The sequence below is a fragment of the Pseudorasbora parva genome, chromosome 2, assembly GCF_024679245.1.
Source record: "Pseudorasbora parva isolate DD20220531a chromosome 2, ASM2467924v1, whole genome shotgun sequence".
In the NCBI taxonomy this organism is placed as follows: domain Eukaryota; kingdom Metazoa; phylum Chordata; class Actinopteri; order Cypriniformes; family Gobionidae; genus Pseudorasbora; species Pseudorasbora parva.
In genome coordinates, this window is record NC_090173.1 from 20,038,818 (window position 1) to 20,065,929 (window position 27,112).

The window sequence follows — 27,112 nt, forward strand, 5'->3', positions numbered from 1 at the left end:
GACAGTTTGAGAGGTCTAAAGAAAATTAAAGTAAAAAAAATTAAACTCCTCCATGAATCTAGTCAATAACTCGTGCATATAACACACATAAAACACTGAAAAAACTCCCCGTCCATCCTACAGAAAGCAAAAGAAAATCTTAAGTAAGATTAGAGTGTGTATAATGCATTTGAATAATGACTTACCATTACATTTTTCATCTGAATGCCAAAAATCAACTTCACGTCAAGACTAATTAAAAGATTTTTATTATGGTTGTCATAATTTGCATATACTGTAAAAAAATATTTAAAAAAATAAGTTACCTGGTTGCCTTAAAATTTTGATAAAGTATAAATACAATGAACATTTTTGACAATCGACAACCTTTATTCAAATATTATTAAAAGATTTTGTTTGTGAAAATGTTTTATTTGTGATGACAGTGAAACATGCCAAATAGTGCTATTTTCATGATTAATCACATTTTTATGTGGTTCAGATACAACAATATTTTGAGTTTCTATTTATTGAGCCAATTTCCTTCATTGTATCAACTCAAATTTTTAAATGAAAGAAACTCAAAATTTTAAGGCAACCAGGTTAGGCTACTTACTTTTTTAAAATTAAACCAACAATATTGTTTTACAGTGTAAAGGACAAACAGCATCATCCAAACACATCACTGCTGTCACACACCTGCGCTATCTTTCCGGGAACTAACCATGGAGAAAGTGAACTTAGACGTAATGGTTTTTATACTGTATCTTCTTTCCTGTTACACTAACCCTGCCCCTAAACCTACGCAACACACGAAACTTTATGCATTTTTACATTTTCAAAAGAACTCATTCTGTATGATTTATAACCTGTTGTACCTATGGGGGCCTTAATTTATGTCCCCATAAGTTTGTGTGCATTCAGGTTGAAGTCCCCACAGAGACAGAGAGAGAGACAGAGACAGAGACAGAGACAGAGACAGAGAGAGAGAGAGAGAGAGAGAGAGAGAGAGAGAGAGAGAGAGAGAGAGAGAGAGAGAGAGAGAGAGACAGAGACAGAGACAGAGAGAGAGAGACACACTTGTTTGTTTTTGTGACATATGTGGACATTCAATAGGCGTAATGGTTTGTATACTGTACAAACTGTATTTTCTATCCCCTTACACTGCCCCTGCCCCTAAACCTACCCATCACAGGAAACATTCTGCATTTTTACTTTCTAACAAAAATATGATTTATAAGCATTTTGAAAAGTGGGGACATGGCCAATCCTCATATTTCACCCTCTCCTTGTAATACCTGTGTCATACCCATGTCATTATACACATTTGTGTCCTCGTTTGTCACAAAAACATGCCCCCCCCCCCCCCACACACACACACACACACACAAACACACACAAACACACACACACAATAGCGCCAGCAGTGACATGGGAAATGAGCTGGATTTGAGGACGGTCTTCAGCCAATCAACACAAATGTCACAGACGCTGCATCCTCTGCCAGAGTCTGATGAAGAAACTCAATCCTGATTATACTGTCCAGAGCGAGAGTCTGCTCATTCAAAATACCAGCAGATCTGACTTCATCAGCCATTTATTTACTTTCTGTAATTCCTCGCTTCCTTCCTGCCTCCAGAGGTAATAAGGAGCCTGTCAATACACTCAGTGACCTTGGCTTATTAAAGACTTTTCTTCACTAATGCGAAATCAACATAATCACTTTTGTTACTTTAGGACCAGAAACTTATTCAACAAAATGGTCAATGAATGTTCAAATTCAAACTTAAAGGTCAGACTATTCTACAGTTTGTTTTATTAAGTTTGAAACCTTTGGTTTTCATGAAAACATTTTTTTTATAAAGCAATAAAAGATGATTTTCGAGTCTGTATAATATACGAGGCAATGAAGCATTATCGGTTTATCCATCAGAATTACTTTATATTCATTAGTGGAAAAATATCATTTAGAGACATTAAAATAACAATAGAAGCATCAGCACACATAAAACCCTGCACAGACAAGCAGCATTATATTTCAATATTTTTGTTGCACATATTCATACACATTTCTCAGTTTCAAAATTTGAGGTCTTTTGTAAAGGTAAAATACTATTGAATTATTATATATTTTTTTTTGCATAAACACCATTTAGTTAAAACAATGCATCATAAATACACGATCGATTAAAAGTTTGGGGTCATTTAATAAATTAAAAAACTGTTTAATAAAAGTCTCCTCACCAAAGCTGAAATTAACAATATTTTGAGATATTATTACAACTAAAAATAAATCTATTTGAGTATTTTTTTCAAATGTAATTTATTCCTGTGATGTCAAAGTTGTATTGTCATTACTCCAGTCTTCAGTGTCTCATGATCCTTCAGAAATCATTCAGATATGATGATTTGATGATCAAGAAACATTTATGATTATTATCAGTGTTGAAATGGTTGAGCGGCTTCATACTTTTGTGGAAACTCATAAATTTTAATTCAGGAATATTTGATGAATGAATTTCAAAAGAACAGTATTTGTTTAAAATATCTTTAATTGTAATATAAAAGTTATTTTATACTGTCACTGTAGATCAATTCAGTGCATCTTGTTGAATAAAATGATTCATACCTGAAACATCTTACTGACCCCAAATTTTTGAACAGCAGTGTACATGATTTGTAAATATAAATAGGTAAACACTTAACAGTGGGGAAAGATAAAGCGTTATTACAAACAAACTGAAATTAGGGAAATATAAAATCTGTTTAAACTTTCAAACTGCATTTAAATTATATCAAGCTGGGCACCACAAAACTACAGCTCTCGTCAACATTAGTTACAAATTCAGATGTAAAATGTGAAAGTAGAAGTCAGAAGCAATGGTGCACATTCACCTTATTAGTACGCAGATCTTCTGAAAGTCTCTGTTGATCAGTTATATGGCATCATTTGAAAACTTGCTAATGCTCCTCAGTACATCTAAATTTAAGAAACGTTTGTGAAGGTTTTTAACACACGTCCTGCAAAAGTGAAGCCAAAGTGTCTCGATCGCCCCCAGGTGGTTGGTCCCGGTATAGCTCATAATGTTTGTGCTCATGTATTCTAATGGGACGTGGGACAAACTAAACAATCAATTTACACTTCAAATTATATTTATCACGCTAATGTCGTTTCAAGTGTCCGTTCTTAAAATAAGTTTAGTTTTAGTTTGTTATTTATAGCTATAAACGGGGGGAGTGACCTCATGATTGACAGCTAAGATTGACGGCTTCTCCGAGTGAAGTAGACAATAGCCACGTTTACATGCAGTTTTTTATTATTCCGATTAAAATCATTCCGATTGAAAGATTTAGTGGACTGTTTAAATTAGGCGTTATCTAAACCGATCTGGGGTTTGCATGTGCTGACTTTCAATCGTAATAATCATCACAGAGCAGTTTGTTCTGTCGCTTCTGTTGATGCTGTCTAAAGCAGCTGGAATGTGTTCAAGGATGCCATAGCAACTCTCAACGGCCACCAGGACTTATACGGTTTTATAAAAGCTATTTATTTGTTGTAAAGTGTAATCATCTCAGAAAAAATTAAATCTTCTGTCAGGCGCAGTTGAAGTAAAAAGTGCCTGGGACAAACGCTGTCAAGATGAGAGGGTGTAGCCAGGCTGTGTCTGTCATTATTCCAACATTATCTTCATAACTTCTTACAAAATAAAAAGTTTACCCCTCATAAAAATTTACTTTCCTCTCTTGTCAACATTATAGCCTGGTGTGAGACTCTTCAGCTGTGGACTCAACACTCAAAAGTGATCGGGTCAGGTCATTTACATGGTGAAAATTTTCATTTGATCGGTTCATGTAAAGGTTTATCCCCACCCCTCTCAAACCGATTACAGTTTCATTCGGTTTGGGCATTTTTTATTCAAATTGAGGTGTTTATATGGAGTGCTCCATGTAAATGCACCTACCGAGGCACTGGCTTTTTTTAGGGAATTTTCAGGAGGAGATTGGAGCTTTAGCTTTAATTTATATATTTCCTTAAAGCAGCACTTGGCAACTTTTGCTCTCGGGGTCCCCCTACAGTTGGGAAAAAATAATGTCCTCAACTACTGTCTTAAGCTCTGTCATTCTACAACAGGGGATGCCATCGCATGTGCATTTGTTGACATGATAACCCTGAGCTAGTAATGCGCGGGCCGTCTCATAACCCGCGGACCCCGTATGTCTATTTAATGGTCGTGGGTGCGGGGCGGGTGGTAAAAATATATACAGTGGTGCGGTGCGGGCCAAATAAGTTCATAAAAGCGTCCCGCGGGTTGGTGCAGCACTAACAGTTCTCCTGAACACTGCAGGAGGAGTTCACATACAGGTGTTCTTCGGCGTCGCTGGGAAATGTCTTCATCCCAGGTACAGTCAGTGGCTTATGTTTCAGCATGTCATATGAATATAATTTCATGGGTTTTATTTTTTTCAAACGCCAAATAATCACGATGCTCACGTTTACAAGCCAGCGTCATTATAGTAGTCTATTGGTTACCGTTTTACAGAATCTATATGATACTTCAGTTCAATGTTTGAGTGGTAGGTAATCACCGTAACAAGCATGACAGCATCGGTCGGGCACGCCTCCTTCAGCTCACGCCGACGAGCAAACGCTGGTCACATGTTGATCCTCGTCCTGCCTTTAATCCCATCACTTTTTTGTTTCCTATTATTGCTTTCCTCCAACAAAACCTTTTCTTTTTTATTTGTCTCTGCTGCTTCGGACATGACTATATTATCCGACGAACAAAGTTGGGCTCGCACGTCCGAATTTAAGGAAGTGTGGGTGTTGGTGGAAGTGACGTATATGCCGTAAAGCAGCCGAATTTTGTAGTTCTTTTTTTTTCTCGGGTTACTACCCGAAACTCGAAGTTTAAAAGTACGATTATGACAGACGATTATGTCAAGCTATGGCAGACGTGTCATTATACCTATTGTAAGTCGATATATCATCACAAGAGTCTTGAAAATATATTATGAAGGTTGAAAAGTTACCTAGTGCTGCTTTAACTGTTGATGTCACACTGACATCATAAATTGTTCTGCATCTGTGAGAGTGTGGGTGGGCTTTTGATATCACAGCTCTACTTCCTGTTCTCTACTGCACAGACTCGGTCCCAAATCAGCGGCTTATTCTGGCATTGTCGGCTTCACTTGTCTCCAGTGGAAGGTAGTGAAGATGCGTGGTCCATATTTTTTTTTAGGGTCAATTAATTATTATTGTATCTCTAGTCACTTACTTTAAGATGCATAACAGCGCCCCCTATCGTTTAAAAGTGGTACCCAGTATTTCAGGAAAAACGAATTGGCTGCAGCCGAAATCGTATACTCCCCAACTATATAGTAGGTGAAAAACATTACTTGACAGAAAAAGTATTTCTGAATTCACAGTACTCATAAAAGAGTAGGCAAAAAGTCCTCGGACCTACTAGTACTACTTCCGACGAGATTATGAAGTGTGCACACAATTGACACTTTACTATCCCATGAGGCCACGGGAGAGGATTTATGAATGAAGCAACATAACTCACAACTGGAATGATAAGGCTAACATGGCAAATAAAAAAGATTACATTCATACTACACACATTCATAATATATAGCGCATCCCTTTCAAAAAACTACCTACTCAAGAGTGTATGCGATTTTGGATCCAGCCAGTGTCATAATTGAGGAAAATCTTAATTTTCTTAATCTTAAATCTTAATCTTAATTTTTTTTTAAATGGGTTGTTTTTTTACATTTTTATTATATTATATATATATATATATATATATATATATATATATATATATATATATATATATATATATATATAGTTTATGTCAGTTAAGATTTATTTTAATTAAAATAATGAAAATGTTTTCTTTATGGTTTTAATTGAAGTTAACCATTATAACCCTTCTGCATCCAAATGTGCTTTAATGAACAAAAACATTCTCAAAGATTAACTGCTGTCCAAAATCTGCTTATCACAATTCCTAGGACAATGTCAGTGTTTTTGGTGGTGACATACATTGTGGTTGGCAGGTGAGGCAACTCCACAACAGATCATTTGCTCTTTTGCAAGAAGGAAAGGAGAAAATAATGTGCTAGGAAGAGCAAGAGTTACAATTTGACAAATGCTCATGGGAATCCAGCCTGTCTTCTGCTTTTAGACAGCTCAGGGTTAATTGTGGAAATGGACACACCGTACCATCACACTCCTTATTTATCTTCTCCATTAGGTAAATGCAATAATTCTGCATAATATGCACATCGGTTGGGTGCCCATGAGCTGCCTTCTGTTATGAAATGTGAAAATGCTTGAAAATATTGTGCTGAATCACGGGTCGGAGGGCTTGTTTACTTGTCTCTCTCTCTCTCTCTCTCTCTCTCTCTCTCTCTCTCTCTCTCTCTCTCTCCTGTTTTCCATGGCCGTATCTCTACATGACGGAGCAGGTGAAGCCGCAGCACTCTTTCAGCAGAGTGACTCCTGTCTTGGTCACATAAGGAGACGAGGTCTGCTGGGCTCTGGACGTCATTCTCTTGTCCTTGGTGTGACCTGAAAAAGAGAGAGAGAGAGAGAGAGAGAGAGAGAGAGAGAGAGAGAGAGAGAGAGAGAGAGAGAGAGAGAGAGAGAGAGAGAGAGAAATGCAGTGACCTTCTCGGAATTATTCTAAGCATCTCTGAATACTGTCGAGCATTGAATATTGAATTTAATTGAGGAATGGAGCTGAGTTTAGTCCACTTTAGTAAAATAGTGAATAAAACTAAACTGAATTGATGTCAGTTGAACTGATTTGAGAAGCACAGTTCAGATGATTTGAGCTCAGTTTATTTGAGTTGAACTGAACTGATTTCAGGAACATTTTTCAGATTATTGAACTGAAGAACAGTTCAGCTCAGTCTGATTTGAACTGAATTGAATCAGCGAAGTTCAATCAATCATTTGAGATTTGCGATCAGTGTCAATAATCAAATTACTACTTGCTATAAGTAATGTAATGCATTACTTTTAAAATTACAGTTACTTTTTCAAATAAGTAATGCAAGTTAGTGTTTTTTTTTTTTTTTTTTTGTATTGACAGACAGCTCTGTCCTCATGTTGAGAGGAATCAGGAGTAAGCACCAAGGCGCTGTTTGTGCTATTGTGGGAACATGACGCTTATTGTAGTTCTAGACGAATGTGAGCATTTACTCAACTCACTTGCACAAAAACAAACCCGGTATTCTTTAAAATGAATAAAAACCACAAACTCAGAATATTACGCAAACCTGCAATGATTATATGTCCTTCATGTATTTCATCTCACTTTATAAAAGAACTTCTTTGCTGCTGACATGTGTTTCTTTTTTTATTTTTTATTGCTGAATTAAGTGTTGAAGTTTATTCTTCTGTGATCTAGAATGGCAGCACAGCTGAAAAGTTTGTTTGAGCGGCGCCCTCTACTGTACAGGTGTGGATTTGCATTTCATTAGGTGTCATTTTACATTTGCCAAAAAATATTACTTAATTTTTTTAAATTAAATAAAATCCAAACAAGCAAGCCCAGGTGAGAACAAAAACGCAAAATTAAAGGGCGTTATTTCCATAAAGGGTATACAATATTCTCCAATCTCTAGAAATTGATTGACAGGCGATCTGACCAATCATAATGCCAAATCTGCCATTTTGTCCAACAATCAAACTCCGACAGATGATTTAGTAAATTAACATTGGTGGACTTGAACTTATAAAAGGGTGTGTACTGACGTATTTTCATGGTTGAAACAGCATATCTTCTGACGTTCATTCATGTGTATTGGTGCTATAACTATTAGAAAGAGATGACTGGTTCATATGCCGCTTGAACTGAGGAGCTACAGCAATCTGTCACAACACATAGAAGTTTGAATTTCTTAAATGAAAACATTTGAAAGCTGAGACTTTGTTTCATATAAAATGTAACCCTCTCTGTCTCGTCAGCTGGCGTGTTGTCAGTGTCCTCTTAGCTCTGTGATGGATTTTTTTTTTTTACCGCGTGAAATATGTACTCGTGTCATGGCTTGTCGGATGCAACAATAACTAAGGGGGGGCAGGTCTTTGGGTGTATTACTTTATTTATGGATCAATGCAATATTTTTAAAAGTAACTTTTGCCAACAATGGTTGCTATATACTATACTGTATGTATGTTAAATTTTATGTATCACTCTCTTAAAAATAAAGATTTCAAAAGGGGCTTTTCACAGCAAATCCATAGAAGAACAATTTTTGTTTCCCCAAAGAACCTATGCTCTGGGACCATTTTGGGAGATTTCCATCTGGATTTGGCCTACATTGAAAGGCTTCCAATACAGGGGTCTAAATACACAATTTTGTGTCATTTTACAAGAAACCCTTTGAAGTTAGATCAAGTTACAGTTTGGGCTGTCCAAACACATTTGGGAAAGAATAACTGTGGCCCTGAGAGCTCTAGCACCCTGCAGACATTTTGGCTGCATGTTTCCACTCCAGAAAATACTGGAAAAAAGAGGGACTGTTCTTTTTTTTTGTGAGGGGGAGGGGTGGGTTGTTACTAAAACTCAGAAAACCTATACTTACATGTTTTTTTACTTTTAGCAGTATGTAACTTCAAAGGGTTTCCTGTAAAATAACACCAAAATTTTGAACCTAGACCACTGTATGTGTGTATGGGAGGCTTTTCAATTTGGGTAGGCCAAATACAGGCAGAAATGGCACCAGAGTAATTTAGTGTAAATACATTACTTTGTCTAAAACAAATGCCAAAGTGATGCATATCTCCAGAAAGTAGAGACTCTAAGCTGTCCAATGGTACCACATATGAGGTCAGAGCTCCTCCACAGACATTTAAAATATAAAGTATATACATGATTCTGTCATTTCGGACAGGGTCTGCAGAGGTTAAAAGAACCATTTTTTTTTCTAAGTGCAAAGGACATTTTAATAATCTAAAGAAAGGTTTCTACTATAAAATAACTTTTTTGAAAACAATTCCATGGATGTTAAAGGATCTTCACGGAACTACTAATGCCAATAAAGAACCTTTATTTTTTAAAGAGTGATAGAAAATCTCAGCTGCTTGTTATACAAATGAAAAATGTAAATGATAACCAGGTCCTATGTTGCCATGCACACATAAATCTAGAATATGTTTCTTTGGGTGGAAAGCTCAGTTTATACACCTTTATAAAGCAGCAGTGAAAATTAAGGTAGATTTTTGTGAGATGTTCTAATTCTTTTTAAAATGATTTTTCTTTCTAAAATTCGATTGTGTGTGTTTCCTAACTTGCAGTCAAACATTCCCAATTCTAATTGCCATCCATGTACTTTTCATGTATTTATTCCAGTTCTGAATAAACTCATTAATTGTGAACTAAAAGAAAACAAATGAAGTCAGCTTATTAACACCCTGAGAACAGCACATTCACACTTCTGAAGATACCACAACATGAGCAGATTCATTATTCCCTTCTCTAGTTTCCATTTTCATTAAACTTAAACGGGCACTGAGTAAAACAATTATGGAGATGCTCAAAGAATGTTTTATGTATTATGATGTTAATTTGTACAGAGGTTTAAGGGATTGGCCTTGAGCTCACAACTCTGCACGCACACACACACACACACACACACACACACACACACACACACACACACACACACACACACACACACACACACACACACACACACACACACACACACACACACACACACACACACACACACACACACACACACACACACACACACACACACACTTTTACATACTTTTCATGCTGCACTTGTTGGGAAATTTTGTCTGAAGGAAGTCAGCCATCTCTTTGTCTTCCTCTCGCTCTCTGAGTGAAGAATAGCAGGCGTCAGGAAGGTAAATGTACGAACACATACAGAGGTCTATGTCAATACAACTGTTCAGAAGTCTGAGGACAGTAAGATCTTTTAATGTTTTTGGAAAAAAGTTTCTAAAGTTCACCAAGGCTATTTATTTGATAACAAACTGTGAAACAGTAATATTGTGACATATTACTACGAGAACTATTTCCAATTTTACTCTATTTTAAAATGTAATTTCTTCCTGTGATCAAAGCTGATTTTTCAGCATCATTACTGCCGTCTTCAGTTTCACATGATCCTTCAGAAATCTAATATAAAGATAACTGAAATCATCCTTGCTGAATATATACTTCTTTGTTTTATAATAAAAAATAAATCTTACTGACCCCAACCATTTAAATGGTACAAGAGAAAACAACCATTTAACTACTCAGTTAAAGGGATACTCCACCATTTTTTCACACAAAATAAAACATGGAGCTTTTCTGAGCGGGTTAAAAAGGATAATGTATGGCAGAATAGCACTTTTGAGAGTGCCTCGACTCGACTCAGTAAAAAGTCCTGCTTGAAAAATCCTCCGTGAGGGGGAGATGTGAGGGAGGATATTTCAGCCGGGACTTTTTACTCCGCCGAGTCGAAGTACTCTCAGAAGTGCTATTCCGCCATACATTATAGTTCTCCTTTTTAAAACGCTTAGAAAAGCGCCATGTTTTATTTTATGTCACCATACTTGATCGTTAAACTATTCGTGCCAACTCGTCTTAGTTAAGGGAACAACCTGAAAAAACGCTGGAGTATCCCTTTAAAGCCACATGTAATTTTTCTCCACTAGAGGGCACTTATTCAAAACAAAGGCATAGCTTGATGATGACTTGAACGCTTCCGCTCATGTGTATGTGGAGTAATGGCAACGCAGGGCTGTTTTATCATATTAGATGCATTGAAAGTTATATTGCTACTCTGTACATTCGCTCAGTAGCTATGAAACACTGCAAACTGCAGTAAGCTTGATTGATATTCGGCATGGTAAAACATTAGCCTGGCTCCGCCCTCCTGCAAACTTCCGCTCAATTTTCATTTTCCTTCAGTACTCCGTCTGGGTTTTCAGTTTATTCTCTGGTTTTCTCTGATCAAACTTTAACCGGTCCAGTCAGCAAACAGAAGGAGTGGCTGAGAATGATGACGCTGATGTTAGTTTGAGATGACATAGGTCACAACCAAACGTTAGCGATTGGTTATGGCAGATCTAAAGTGGCTCTGGGCAGATCCAAAAGTTTGCAATACATGTGCAAAATTAGTAATATTATTATGAAAATAGAATATAAATGAACAAATTTACTTGTTGGGATGGGTCCTTTTTCACTTGGTCCACTTAAAGGATTCTGAGTCCATTCTTTTAAAGAGGACTCAAGCGTGAAAACACTGTGTGTGTATTCACGCTTGATTTTATATATATATATATATATATATATATATATATGTATGTATGTATGTATGTATGTATGTATGTATGTAATGGCCGTCGGAACCATTGTGTGTGGGTGGGATAAGACCCACCCACTTTTTAAGACCAATGATATTGGACCCACTCACTTTTATTGTCATTCAGCATGCCCTAGACTATAGACACGGTAAGTAATTGGGTGATTTCTGTAATTTTGTCTGGCCCAATCAATCGTTTAGTAAACGGCACTTTTTCTATCTGGACATGGAGCATAAAAAACATGCAACTTGTTCGTTATCATCATCTGTGAAACTGTTGATTTCTATGGCAGTTAAATGAATATAGCCTTTTTATTAGATGGCCGGCCCCATAATGCAGGAAATCACATCTATGAAATATATATATATCTTTTTTCTGGGGGAGAATCCCCACCCCCCGCAAAACATTTTTCCAACCTATAATATTTTGAGATATATATATATATCACTAATTTTAAACCTAACCATAACACTAAGTTTTCTGCATTTTTATATTTTAATTAAGATATTATTTAGCATGCTTATAAGGCCATTGTTTTTTATTCCATTGTTTGCTCCCCCAAAATGCAACAAGATTTACTATTTTTTAAGTCTCTGCAATTTAAAACTAGACCCACACACAAACACAAACAACTGAAGTGAGACACTGAACATTCACACTCACACTCCAAACAATCAAATTATTCTCTTAACACATCGGTTTAGTGTGCAAGCTGAGAGTGCTCGAATGTTTTTCGCTGTCTCTTTCTCTCTCCACCATCCATCCGTGTAATAGCTGCTTGTCATGTGGGTGACAGCGGCTCATTTATCCCATGAATAAACTGTGAGGACTTGATTCGTGCTGGGTTCTGATGCGTGCGTCACTCACTATTACTCACACACACGTAGTTGAGAGGTCTTGGCAGATGGCAATCAGCCCAACACACCGAAGAAAAAAAAATTTCTTCTTTCCATTTCTTTCTTGCCTGCAAATCAATCTCTCACATTTCTCAGAATCAGAGCCACTGGGACCGTCTGTGAGCGCGATGTGAGGTGTGTGTGTGTGTGTGTGTGTGTGTGACGGCCGTGGTGAGGTTTATTGGCTTCAAGAGGAGGGTAATTGGATTGCAGTGTCTTCACAGATGAGGGAACCTGCCACAAGAGGCACAAAATACATTCTTGGGGCAGATAGTCACGCATGCTAGCTGGCAATCTGAAGGGTCGCAGCTCATGTTCCTGTCCCCGAAGGCTGGCGGCTCTTTAAAACTGACCTGAGCCTCTCAAACTCCATGTCATCCACTAGAAAGTCCCGCGTCTCCACCAGCTTCTGGATCTGTTGAAGTAGTTCCTCCTCACGCTGTCTGTCCTCATTTGACTTGTCTTTGTCTGCCGAAAGGAGACACGGGTGGAACGGTTAACCCAAAATCAAAACGATATCCACTAACACTTATGTCATTCCAAACCAGTATGATGATCTTACTTCCATGCAACACAAAATAAGATATTTCCCAGGATGTCCTGACTGATGTTGATCTCAAACACATATTAGAATATACATATTTCAATATTTGCCACTGCTCAAAAGTTCGGAGTCAGTAAGATTTTTATTTTATTTTTTTGTTGGTTTAACTTAAAAAAGTAAGTAACCTGGTTGCCTTAAAATTTTGAGTTTATTGAAGTTAAAAATTTGAGTTGATACAATGAAGGAAATTTGTTTAATAAATAGAAACTCAAAATATTATTGTATCTAAACCACAATTTTTTTAATAAATCATAAAAATAGCACAATTTGGCATGTCTCACTGCATCATCACAACTAAGATTACCCAATATGCTTACATATTTGAATACAATTTAAATAAATTTGTCGATTCTTAAAAATGTTAATTGTATTAACTCAAATTTTTAATTTAATTGAACTCAAAATTAAGGCAATCAGGTACCTTATTTTAAAAATATTTTTTGACAGTGTGATCAAAAGTGACATTAAAGACATTTATAATGTTACAAAAGAGTTCTGAATAAAATAAATAAATAAATAAAAAATCAAGGTTTCTGCCAAAATGATTAAGCAGCACAATTGTTTTCAGCACTGATAATCATAAATGTTTCTTGCGCATCAAATCATCATATCAAAATGATTTCTGCAGGAACTTGTGACACTGAAGACTGGAGTTATGATGCTGAAAATAAGAATATTCTTCAGTTTGTTGTCACGCTGAAGAAAAAGGAAATTATTCTGGTTTAGATCAACATGCGTAAATAATGACAGATATGATCAAATAACACCAAAGCATATCAAAATCCTGACTCCACAGATGAGCCAGATAGGACATGAAGGTCTCTGAATAAATGGACACCACTAGTACCAGAATGTGATTTGTTTCCTGCTGGGATAGTACAGTGTATGAGACATTATTATCTGATGGCTTAGATAAATAACCTCTTGTGTGAGCGCAAGCTTGGTATGCACTTGCGAAATGAGATTTCAGCAGTAAACAAAGCGTGGTGAGCGCTTCATTCGTGCATCTCCTTGGAAACAGGAGACCTATAGTGAAGTATGTCACAACCATGTGCTGAAAAGAGACTGACATGAAAGAAGGAACTATAAATGATGATATTGAAGAGAACCAGAAGAGCATGCAGAGATTAAAAAGTAGTCACACGTATTAGGACAGCCAATCATTTTGGTTCTTCATATATATTTTTTTGGTTTCTCTGATTCTCTCGCAGCCGGTAGATATTAGCTGAATCAAATTATTTAAGATTAGCTTTCAATGTACTGAAGTAAAAAAAAAACGATATTTATTAAGTATCTAACACGTGATATTCGGTTCAGAGCGGTTTGAAGCATCAGGGGGCTGCTCATCGTCTCTGCTCTACATGATGGGAAATAAAAGCTGCACCACTGAGAATGAGATCATCCAGCAATATATTAACGCTTCATATTTTGGTACAGCATCTTTTTGAGAACATACCTGGGATGGAAACCAATTTCTGGAGTTCTGTTTTGAGCCTTGTGATCTCCTTACACAACTGGATATCATCCATCCTGAGGAATGAGGAACAAAAGGAAGAAAAACGCTTGAGATTTTTCTTTAAACCACTTGTCGAAATTTCTTTCTATAGGAAATGAATGCAAAAATAACCTCACAACCTCATCAGAAGGTATTATACAGTATTGCATGTCGCAAAACATTTTCCAGTCAAGTGTTAAAACCGTGTTTTATCGATACAAATTTCACTGGTTGATGCCAAATTAGTCTCTGTTCGGGAATGAAAAATCAGATCACATGTTTTGCTAGGTAGTATTTACATTGCTATAATACACACACAAATAACAACACATTTGCAGTGGATGTTTAACTCCAGCAGACACATATTACTGCCATAACAAACAAATCTCTCCCATCTTCTGACTCCCATCAGAAGCTATTGTTGTAAATAAGTGCAGTGAATTTTCCCTGCAACAATTTTCCCTGCATTTATTTTGTCTATGCCTGTATCTCACACTCCTGCTTTGTATGGATCTTTGCTACACTTATTTTTGTTCAAATAGTTATTGAACAAAAAACACCTTCTATGATTCTGTTTAAAGACATAGCTCACCCAAAAAAAAACTAACACTTTGCCAAGCGGCAACCTCTCGCGAGCTGTCTGTAAACTGCAATTCCTTGACTGGCCACTAGGGCACAGGCTCCAGAAGGGAGCAAAATAAGCTCCGCCCACGTCCCACCTATTTGCCCATTTTCTGTTATCCGGGAGTGACACGCGATGACTCGCTCGCAAGATGGTGACTCCCAGCTCGACCCTACTTTAAGCTTCAGAGCGGCTTATCGGAATCCTATGGGTGACGTCACGGACACTACGTCCATATTTTTTTACAGTCTATGCATTTTGCAGAAGGTCCAAGATGCTTTTTCCATAATGAATGTCAATAGTGGCCAGAGATGTTTCACTTCCATTGCATTGCTAGTTTTGTAGAATTAAAGTGTTCTGTTGGTAAAATGAACCCTAGTACTTCCCTCTCCATGGTCCCAGTGTACTAATAACGATGATAAATCTGTGGAAATACTTTTCAATGGCAGGAATATTATTCATGTTTTTATGTCTCAGTTTTAAGCATATCCTTTCAGTTCTGTATCTAAGAAATACCTCATTGAGATTTGTAATTGTTAACAGAAAATGTATGTCAGTTGCCCCATATTTAAATATTGCCAGACATTCAGAAAGATCAGTGTTGTAAAAAAATAAAATTGAGCTCATGCATTCACCGATCAGACATAACATTATGACCACTGAGAGGTAAAGTGAATAAAACTGGCTGATTATCTCTTCATCACGACACCTGTTAATAACGGCATGTGTCAGAAGCAGGAATAATGAGCAAGCTTAAGGATTTGAGCGAGTTTGACAAGGGCCAAATTGTGATGGCTAGACGACTGGGTCAGAGCATCTCTAAAACTGCAGCTCTTGTGGGGTGTTCCCGGTCGGCAGTGGTCAGTAGCTATCACAAGTGCTCCAAGGAAGGAAGAGTGGTGAACCGGCTCATGGGTGGCCATGGCTCAGTGATGCACGTGGGGAACGATCAAACAGACGAGCTACTTTATCTCAATTTGCTCAAAAAGTTAATGCTGGTTCTGACAGAAATGTGTCAGAATACACAGTGCATCTCAGCCGCAGACCAGTCAGGGTGCCCATGCTGACCCCTGTCCTCCACAGTGGGAACATAAGCATAAAATAACTTATTTTACATCACGTGAAAGGCCGTGTATGTCGCTTCCCTGGGGAACCCTGGGGAAGAAGGCAAGCCGGCGGAGGCAGTGTGATGCTTTGGGCAATGTTCTGCTGGGAAACCTTGGGTCCTGTCATCAATGTGGATGTTACTTTGACATGTACCACCTACCTAAGCATTGTTGCAGACCATGTTCACCCTTATGGAGGGTATTGATAATGCGCCACAAAGCGAAAATGCTTCAGGAATGGTTTGAGGAGCACAACAATGAGTATGAGGTGTTGACTTGGCCTCCAAATTCCCCAGATCTCAATCCAATCGAGCATCTGTGGGACGTGCTGAACAAACAAGTCCAATCGATGGAGGCCCCTCCTCACAACTTACAGGACTTAAAGGGTCTGCTGCTAACATCTTGGTGCCAGATACCACAGCACACCCTCGGCAGGTCAGGGCTGTTTTGTCAGCAAAGGGGTGGCCAACACAATATTAGGAAGGTGATCATAATATTACGCCAGCCTGATCAGTGTATGGCAATATGGTATCTTTTATTGGGTTATGTCAGCTTACAGTGCATTGTGTGGTAATATGTAACCTTCACTGTGTTGCAGTGAATTATGGAACATTGACTTATATTTTCTATTGCCGTCTAATATTGAACAGAAGTGCAAAACAGTGAAGGATACATAATATCACATGATGCAGTGCAAGCTGACATACTGTATGATCCTGAACACCATTGTACTTCTGACCTCCAATCTCAAGGAGCCATCTCAGATCCTGCCATAGTAAAAGTGCACAGTTAACCTCGTTCAAAAAACCTCACTCACATATATCTGAGCTCAGACTCTTTCCGGACCAGCGCATCCTTTATCCTCTCGATTTTGAACAGCTCACCCTCGATGTCCTCCACAGTGATGGTGGAATCAGCCATGGACACCACATCCTCTTCAGCTGTGAGGGACAACACACATATGACTCACATCAAGCACATTACAGAAACATGCCAGCATTCGCTGTTACCATCCAGTTTTACTATAAAGCGTTTTCTTGAAATGTTTTTTCTCTCTCTGTGAAAATCATTTCTTCATGCCTTAGAATAGCTTGAATGTAGCTCTATACCCTTGCTTCATTTAGTATACCCGGACCCATGAACATGCAAATGTATTGCTACTGTTACACAAACCATGTTCCCGTTCACCAAAAGGAAAAGCCCCGCCCGGTCCCTTGACAGGATTGGTTTGGGATAGTAGGAGAGAAAAAAGATAGGCAGTTAAAGTGCATTTCTGAGACCGTCTTTGGTTTACTTGGTTTTAAGGAGAAAATACCAAGAGGGGGGAGGGGGAGAGGGGATACACCGCTCTACAGTCATTTGAAAGTGATTGCAGTACCAGTTTTGACCACAGTCTTACATACACTTCCTTTAAGGAAATTAATTGAAATTTTGGGTCATTTATATAAACTACCCCCCCCCCCACCACCACCACCACCACATTTAAGTCCCGCGTTGTCAAGTATTTCTTGTCAAGTAAGAAAAAAGCGAATTTTGTTTACAAGAAATTTTACGATGAAGTTTGGCATTTTGTAAAATAAAAATAAAAATAAAAACGAAATAAATAAAAACGCTTTAATATAGTGTAATATAATATTTGCAGTTTAGTACAATTGCAGAAAAACCAGAGAAACTGATGGCAAGCACTAGTCAAACTTCGCATTAGATACTGTATATTCATCGTCATACTGTTTATCCAATCTGTTGCCCTTGAAGATAAAAATAACAATTTTTCATCACACTTTTCTTCAGAAGCAGAGCTTCTCTTATCTGGAATCAGCTAACAAGCAGCCCAGCCACGTTTCAACCCAGGCAGAGACCAATGAGCTGGGTGACAGTCATGCAGCATGCCTTGTGTGTGTGTGTGTGTGTGACGCTCGTCACTGTGCTAATTGGGCTGGTGTTATCACTGAACTCTGCATGAATCCGAGGGTGGGTGAGAATGTTCTGGTCACTCAGTCTGTGACATACCAACATCTTCGTTTCATCGCATGTAACATTTCTTTAGAGGACCAGTGCTTTCTCTATATAGTATGTCTGTATGATTTGTATGTATGACCCAAAGGAATTATCTGATTGATCAGATTCATCATTTAGAAAAAAACAAAGTTCCCTCAATATTTTATTTGTGAATGATTAAACATTTGTATTGCATGTGCACATGCATTGCTCATTCATTTTTAACATTTCATCTTCTCTATTTGAAGTCTGCATTGCAAAGCCTTTTAGCCGTGAGAAGAACAGCAGAAAAGGCCAAGTTTTGCACCCTAAAACAGCAAGGCGGTCCGTATCCTCCGATGACTCATTGGGCTTATCCTATGATGCGTTCAACAACTGCAATGCCTCATGAAATAAACTTCTGTCTCTATGGCAACAACCCAGGCCTTCAGTTTTACACAGTTATTGGATTTCAAAACTATGCGATTGACCCCCAAAACCCAGCCTGGCAGGCCACTGTGATCCCTGGTGCAGATCGACAAAGCAAACGCAAACACACAAACACACAAACACACAAACACACAAACACACACACACACACACACACACACACACACACACACACACACACACACACACACACACACACACACACACACACACACACACACACACACACACACACACACACACACACACACACACACACACACACACACACACACACACACACAGTGCTAACAACACAACACAACTTCTCTTATTTTACACATATGCATGACAAGTAAATAAAACTGAAATGAATATGAACTATAAGCTAGTTATTAGACATATTTACTAGAATCCTATATGGGTTCTTGGTATTGTTCAACATTTTTTTTTTACTGCTGTCCTTTTCTAAAATACAAAAAGCATAATACAAGTTATACAGGAACATTATAGTGATGTAATTATTTTTTGCACATGTGCGCCCTAAAAAAAAGCATGTATAAGCATCCGGTTAATTTCCTTTGGGCATCTTTATTACGGGAGTCTGCTGTTATAATACTCGGTTCTTATCAAGTTATCATGATTTAAGAGTCCCCCGTGAACAATATCTCTCTGATATAATAGACAAACCTGATTTATATTTGATCTTGGCCAGATTTACTTACCAAAAGGTTACAGCGATATTATTCTGCCCTACAGACTCAAACGAGAGCCAAAATAAACAACCAAGGGGATTTAGATTAGGACTTATCAAAGTGCTTATTCATTTGATAATGTATTTCTAAATATTACATTACAATACTTTAGAAAAAATAGGAACTTTTTAGAAATACTCTGGCTTCTGGAAGGTTTTATCGGTGTTTTTACTCGCAGCTGACACTGACACCTTTTTCTAAGGCTGCAAAGAACGAAGAGATTGTTCCAATACAAGGCACGTCTTTTATGCCTCCATCGCTCCACACTATGAGCTATGACTCACCTCAGCGCTGAGCAGATATTGGCTTTTAATTGCCTGACAGTCAGTGAGAAAAGACATTTAAACAAAAAACATCCTCATCCACCAGCAGAAAACAAGAGTGATGAAAAACAGGGGTAATAAATCAAGAGAAGGATTATGGGATATTCTGGTGTGGTCTGGTCAGAGTGCCGAGAGTCACTGTCGCCCACCCAAATGTTTCAGATCAGCCCTGACACTTTTATTCCCATGTGTCAGATCTGCTCAGTCTCACTCATGGCAAACTCTGTGGGACAGACATGAATTCACAGCTTCATGTATCAAAACAACAGTGATACTCTGACAGGGAACAGGTACGATGTCAGAGAGGATTCAGAAGAAACCTTGTGCATAAAGCTGTCGTACAAGACTGCTTGAACTTGATAAGGACTGACTATTCTTCTTTTCTTTTCACTTTAAAGCTTTTCACGCCAACTAGCACTTTTATATCTTTCTCCTTTCAATTCTGAGTTATATATAAATATACTGTCACTGTGAGATTTGAATGACAATTCAATATTGTTAAATATCCGTCTCCTTTCAATTCTCAGTATATATATATATATATATATATATATATATATATATATATATATATATATATATATATATATATATATATATATATATATATATATATACATAATTTTTTTTTTTTCAGGAACAATTGTGCTTAAAGTGTTTGTTCACCCAAAATTAAAATTAGCTCATGATTTACTCATCCTCAAGCTATCCTAGGTGTATACTGCATAACATTCTTCTTTCAGACGAACACAATCGGATTATTATAAATGTCCCTTTTGTTTAATCCTCCTTACATGCAAAGCTGGTCACCAGGTACACCCTTAAAAATAAAGATGCCAGGAAGAACGAAAAACTGGTTTTCATAGTGATGCCATATAGAAGAACCATTTTTGGTTCCCCAAAGAACCATTTTGTGAAAACTTCTTTAAGGAACCATTTTTTCTAACCATTTTATAGTCTAAAGAACCTTTTTGCACTACAAAGAACCTTTTGTGCAATGGAAAGATTCTTTGGATATTAAATGTTCTTCGTGGAACCACCCTGCCAAAGAACCATTTAAAAACCTTTATTTTTAATGGTGTATGGCTAGTTTTGACTTTTATTCATATGAATTCTTGATATCAACTATTCAACTTTAAATTAAAGTTAAACTCAAAGAACTACGGAACATGCACTCCAGCCCAATATATGTGAGGAAAATTGCACTTTTTATCTCCTTATTTGTATTTTTCCTCAAAGGTGAACCCTAGCCATTAATGTCATCTAAATAGTTAGTCAGATTTAAAGTATTATGTGCCTAAGGAGCTTCTTACACTTTTCTATGCAGGTTCTGTCAAGATCTGTCAGATTTAACAAGAAGTGCCTGTGAACGGCGGTCTTCGGGTCTTACCACAGATTTCTGATATAGGTTAAAGTTAAAGAAACCCTCAAAGGCTTGTCTAGAAACCACATTTAAATTACATCAATTTAAATTACATACCAAAGTATTGTAGAGGAAGTGGATTTGCATGATTGTGCCTGGAGCAAAGAACGTTTGTTTGGAGCAAAGTCAGCGCTGGTGTTTCATCTCACGCTAATGGTTCAATGCTTCTCTTGGAATACTCACTTATGATTCTTTAAATGCCATGACACCACTAAAGGTCCTTTAAAGTGGAACAAGATCAAAATGTTCTCCACACTAAGAAAAAATGGTTCTTTTAAAATTGAGTGAAAGGTTCTTTAGGATAACAAAAATGAGTCTTCTATGGCATCACTACAAAAACAGTCGACTTGAAAATAGCCTATATTCCTTTTAAATTAAGTTTAATTTTAATTTTCTTTTATGTAAAAGTGGACCTCAGAGGACATATTTTTTTAAAGTGCAGTTCATGACTCCTTTAAATGAAAAAAAAAGACATGACAAAAACAATAAGGTGGACGCATAACTTAAACTCGTACAGATAAGTGTTAATCCACGCAATTTATGTATGTTTTTATCAGAATCCCAATGAAGCGCCTTACAAGCTGCGCACCACGGTTTGGCTAACAGTTGAGACTCCCCAGACCACATTAGATTAAACTGAAAGCCTTTAACAGACTCGTACATCTGCGATGAACCTCCTCTGACTTCTCTTATTCAATTTACTCAGATATTCAGTTGTGAAAGCTGAATCACAAAGACAGTTTTCAATTTGCTCGGTCGTTTCGCATAAAAATCTCTTGAGCGGCGCACTCTGATTTAACCGTTCACATGGCTGTTTGCTGTGGCATATTGTCATGAGGAGAACTGAATTTATTCAGTTAATGAAGTTAAATGTTTCTGTAACAGTTTTAATTGCATGATCCAAAATTAAAGCCTTGCCATATTGTGTGCCTCATGATTAAACAATGATGGGATTTTAACAGAAGGGTTAATCTTGGCATCATCACATTATACTATAGGAGCCCATCTGTTAAAGATTTGCTCTCAGTCTTATGTGATAGCATTTCAAATCTTTCCAACAAATCATGCAGTTGATCTAGTTCACAAACCAGACGTCTGTGTTCAACTCACTGACTTGATCTGGTTACGAGGTTAACATCCCACTGGAGAAGATTATCAGTAAATAATGGCTTCAGTTTTGGTATGTTCTTCACACAGAGCTACAGAGTTGCATGTACTACTTTTATAGTGAGATTGTGTCTTTTGTGAAGTTTTCTCAGTAAAGAATTATTGTGATTTTAATGGTAAAAGACTGTATAAATGCTACGGTTAAAAACAGTTAACTGGTTAACAGAAATTTCCCTTACTATATACAGTGAATAACTGTAATAGATTTAACCTTACATTAAACCATGAAATACTTTTCATAGTTTTTGGAAGTGAAAAAAAAAACAAGTAATTTTTCACTGTAATTTACAGTGAAAAACCGTGACATTCCCAGAATTCCCTGCATGACACTTCACATTTTATGTATTTTCATTTAAATAATATTAAGACCCTTTGCTCAGTATTTAGTAGAAGCACCATTTTGATCTAATATAGCCATGAGTATTTTTAGGAAAGATGCAACAGGGAAAGATGCTCTCCAGTTCTGTCAGGTTGGATGGTAAATGTTGGTGGGCAGCCATTTACAGGTCTCTCCAGAGACCTCAAGAAATGGACAGCACCTGAGTTAAATATATGAGTGTCACAGCAAAGGGTCTGGATACTTGGACCGTGATATTTCAGTTTGTCTTTTTTAATAAATCTGCAAAAATGTCAAAATTTCTGTGTTTTTCTGTCAATATGGTACATAAATGAGATAAAAAAGAACTTAAATGATTTTAGCAAATGGGTGCAATATAACAAAGAGTGAAAAATGTAAGGGGGTCTGAATTCTTTCTGTACCCACTGTATATCAAATATACATATATACATATAACAGATATTAGTAATTTAATAAGTTGGTAATTCAACATTATTTCAGTTATTTACTGTAAATTTTACTTAAATTTGTAAAATCTAAAATGTTGCTACCATATTTTTTACAGTAAAGTTCTGGCAACCACACCTGCCATTTCTGTGCCTTAAATTTTACAGGGATTTTTTTTTACAGTGTACTAGCTACAATTCTTCAAAATATTAGTACCTAATGTTTTTAGAATTTACAATTCATTAAATTTTCCATCACTAATTATCACTTCAAATCGAATGGCCTTTAGTTAAATAAACTGAGCACACCCTGTGTACCCAGCCAGCAATTTTGTGTGTAAAAGACATCTAATAGCCGTCCAGACAGCCCTGACGTCCAGGCAAAATTTGGGCTGTCAGTGAAAATGTAATTGACTTCTAATCAAAGAAATGATAACAAACACCTTGTAATCACTGTTGACTTTGCTTTCAAGATGGAATATCATACATCTCGTAAGTTAATTTGCACAAAACATGTAACCGTGGCTTTATTCTTGCTATAAGTGGGCTAATCATATATATATAGCCTGACTATATCGGGTCTAATTAGTCTGTTGTCTCCCCTAAAGTGAGACGGAACATATTTTAAGAAGTAACTGTTGAACAGGCATCACAAACAAGTATTTACTGATACATTGGTAAACACTTAGTTTCCACAAGTTCTGTTTGTTGGGATTTCTTTAGTCACGATCAGTCACAGCAGCCCAAAGAAACCTCAGCAATCTCACTATTTCCACCCTGCTGTCACTATCTGTATAATAATAAAAACATGATTGCATTTCCTTTGTTGGATCATTAAAAAAAAAACAGGATTGAGCAAATTGCATTCCCTGGGGTGAAGGTATACAGAGACCTAACAGAAAAAATTACTTTAAAATGTAGTCTTGCCTTTCCTATGAGGGAAAAACATGCTCATCTGGTCCAAAGAAATGTTAGAACACTTCAGCTTAAACAAAAAGGTGAGCAGTCTATTAAATAGGCTATATTACTAACCCAATTAATATTCACTAAATATATTGTAAGTAAGGACAATTCTGAAAAGCAACTACATTATGGTTTCAGAATTCACAATAAAAACAGTTAGCTCATACTTATAAATATTGCGTCCTGTTGTATATTTTGTATTAAAAAGAAATGCGTCAATTGCACTCTCAAACAATTAAATAAAAATGCCTTATACGCTGCTGAACTTTAGCCTATAGTGGGACTAAATTATTTAATTTCTAAGCAAGTTGACAACACTAAAAAGAACTGCATCAATATAAAAGTAATATTTGTCTTGCATACAGTACGTCAAAATGAAGTCAAGTAAACCAGGCAACGAGAAAGCACTTAAAGACCTTCATAAACGCAGAGACGAAGGAATATTCTTCTCACCTTGTTTTCCCGTTTCTCCGCAGAGCTCTGTTTGATCCAGAGATCCGTACTGTTTAGAGGTGCTTCGCCCTTTCTCCATGCTGTGAAGCTCCACAACACACTTGAAGTTTCAGCTGGTGCAGAATGTCGCTGCTTTGCTTTCCGGCCGGTGAATTAGAGCAGTTTGACTGATGGGGGGTTTTAACTCCATGTCCTCGGTGATGCAGAGTGACGCGCGCGCTCGCGGACGCGCTCGCACCTGCTGCCGATCGATGCTGTGAGTGTGTGACACATACTGTCATGCTCAACACAATTATTCTCCCATTACCTGAAAGCGCCACCCTGTGAAAGTGAAATGTTTAAGATAAATGTTCCTTTTCCTTTTGAAATTGCATTTTTAATTGAGATCAAATATACCTTGCATTTAAAATTAAACCTTTCAATGTCATAGAACATTTTTGGATTGTTACATCACCCGTTTAAGTTTTAAAAATATGCAAATTTTACAGCATCGCATTGACCATTAAAAACTAATATGCGGCTCCACTGAAAAGTGAAATCTTTTCAGTTTTGATTTTTACAGACCTACTTAAAGGAAGGTAGCATTTATATGGATCTATTAATATTAATGCAATATAATATACAAAAACATGTTTTCAGTGGTGGATAAAGACCTTAATGAGCCCTTATGTTTTTATTACCTTAGAATGAGCCATTTTTATCTCCATACACTGCGGGTCCCCCTAAAATGAAGTCGCCATTTTGCGCTGCCATGTTTCTAGTAGCCCTTAAAGTCCTCATGGCACATATTAAAAGGTCTAAGGGTGAACACTTAATACACAGAAAAAAAAATGTTTGTCGTAGCAATCTTTAATCACAATCTAAAAAGTAACTTCCGGTCTGGAAACGACGTTCCTTCTCAGATGACGGCAGTTTGATGGCTTAGGTTTGAAAATTCATAACCATCCCCTCCAGCCATTAGTCTGCTATGAGCAAAAAAGATGGAGAGGTGGAGCGCTGAGGTAAAACTCTGCCCTCTGTTTATTATTCCGTTTCACTTGGAAATACGTCACATCACTGAAGAAAACTCACTTGCTACTTTCGGTTCACTGGGACTTTAACGGACAAACTGCTCTTCAGAGCGCACTAGCTACTTTCTGCTGTCTCAGACCATGACATCTTTGTCCTTTGTCGGCCGCTGTAGCTTTATGTGCTTCGAATGGGAGGGGTGAGCGGTGAAATTGCAATTCAAAACCTCGCCGCTAAAATGTGCATAGTGCACCTTTAAAAAGTAGGGCAATTTCAGAGAGGCCCCACCCTCCCTTCAGAGGGTCTCCAAAGCCACGCCTCCTTCAAAACACATGAGCTCGCATAGCAGGCCGTTAAATTACCCCAACATGTCGCACTCAAAGCATATAAACTTACAATAATAATGTCAGACTTTTACCGCCTAACTGCTGCAGATTCATTTCGGCATTGATAGTGTTGACAGAAAATTCAATCAAAGTCTGAGGTCTCAATCTCGTAATTTTGATAGTTAAGGCGTGAACGTACCATAAGCTTGTTGTTTTGGATCAGGAGGAACTAAGGCGGCTGCTGTTTGTTTGTGGCGTGCGGGGATGACTTTTCCTGTGGATTTATTGGCAGGTCGCATAGCAGCTTTTAGGTGCTTACCGCCACCTCCTGTGCTGGAGTGTGAAGTGATTACAGCGAGCATGAATGCTTGAGTCAACTATATTTAATGAATTGTAAATCATTTTTACCAGATCGTTGTTTTGTATTTAATATGTTGCTAATTGTAAATTCTTTGCATCCTGTGTTCTGTTCTCTTTGTAGTTCATTCATTTCCTGTTCATACCTTTTTTTTTAAGCAGTCGTGAAGTAATTACTTTAAAAAAAGTAACTACTCAAGAGAGAATGTGATTTCAGACGCAACCCTCATGTCTACAGCTCTGCAGAGCTGCATGAAATGTGATGATGTGTGCAGGTTGGACATCCTATCATTGCATTCAGACCGAATACATTGATTGGACAAACATTTTTTCCACAGAAGATACATATACGCTTTAATATTTAGACCACTTCTATTATTGATTGCTATCAGGATATGAAGAGAGTTATAACCAGTATAACAAAGTGTTCATTAAAAAAACCTATAAACCATAAAAAAACCTTTCCCGAGCTCTAACAGCTAAGTGATTGGTAATTGTATGACATTTTGATAATTTTTGCAAAAATAGTTAATAAAACACAACAAATACGCAAAATTATTACATAATGAAATTCTTTCCATATGTATGTGTATATGTGCATTGCTTAAAATGCTAGTTAAAATTTATTTTTTAATCCCTATAATTACAAATTAGCAATAATTAGCAAAACTCAACAATATCACTTTAGAAGCAAAATGCAATATACTTCTTGAAGAAAAAGCACATTAGCTACTTTACTTGCTAGAGGTATAAATTCACATAAAACCATGTTTTACTGTTTACAAATGTTATGTAAAGTCAAAATTCACACATCTAAAAGTAACATGACTGTAATACGTACTACATACCTTTAAAATGTGAATCGCTCTCAGCCTTTGATTCATGCCTCTCTCATGTTCATATAAAAGCAAAACCCAGACTGTAACTGTAGACTGGGACCAGTACTGTGACATTAACGCAGCAACAGTTTCATTACAAAAGCTTTAAGACTGGCTATACAATTTACATCTGATAAAGAATGATCATGTCAAAAAAAAGGTATTATAGCAAACTAATGTAAATATGTCATCCACGCTGTCCTCTACATATGATAACATGAGCATGT

The 27,112-nt window shown here is 37.1% G+C and overlaps 1 protein-coding gene across 1 annotated transcript; it reads right to left on the reverse strand.

The window, feature by feature from the left end:
* Positions 1-5,855: 5,855 nt before the first annotated feature.
* Positions 5,856-24,575, reverse strand: zgc:171844 (uncharacterized protein LOC100151763 homolog). Its single transcript, XM_067428823.1, has 6 exons — positions 24,317-24,575; positions 16,861-16,984; positions 14,277-14,350; positions 12,570-12,684; positions 9,772-9,842; positions 5,856-6,559 (listed from the first exon to the last, which is right to left on the reverse strand). Exons 1-6 carry the CDS (start codon positions 24,393-24,395, stop codon positions 6,441-6,443), a joined length of 582 nt encoding a protein of 193 aa, XP_067284924.1. The 5' UTR covers positions 24,396-24,575; the 3' UTR covers positions 5,856-6,440.
* Positions 24,576-27,112: the final 2,537 nt, after the last annotated feature.

Bases quoted from the DNA above. Each gene is read 5' to 3' on its own strand.
- zgc:171844 (XM_067428823.1), bottom strand. From the start codon at position 24,395: ATGGAGAAAGGGCGAAGCACCTCTAAACAGTACGGATCTCTGGATCAA. The intron at 12,685-14,276 runs GTATGTTCTCAA...TCCTTTCGGCAG, and splicing joins GAAATTGGTTTCCATCCCAG to ACAAAGACAAGTCAAATGAG. The intron at 6,560-9,771 runs GTATGTAAAAGT...TCTCTTTTTCAG, and splicing joins CAACAAGTGCAGCATGAAAA to GTCACACCAAGGACAAGAGA.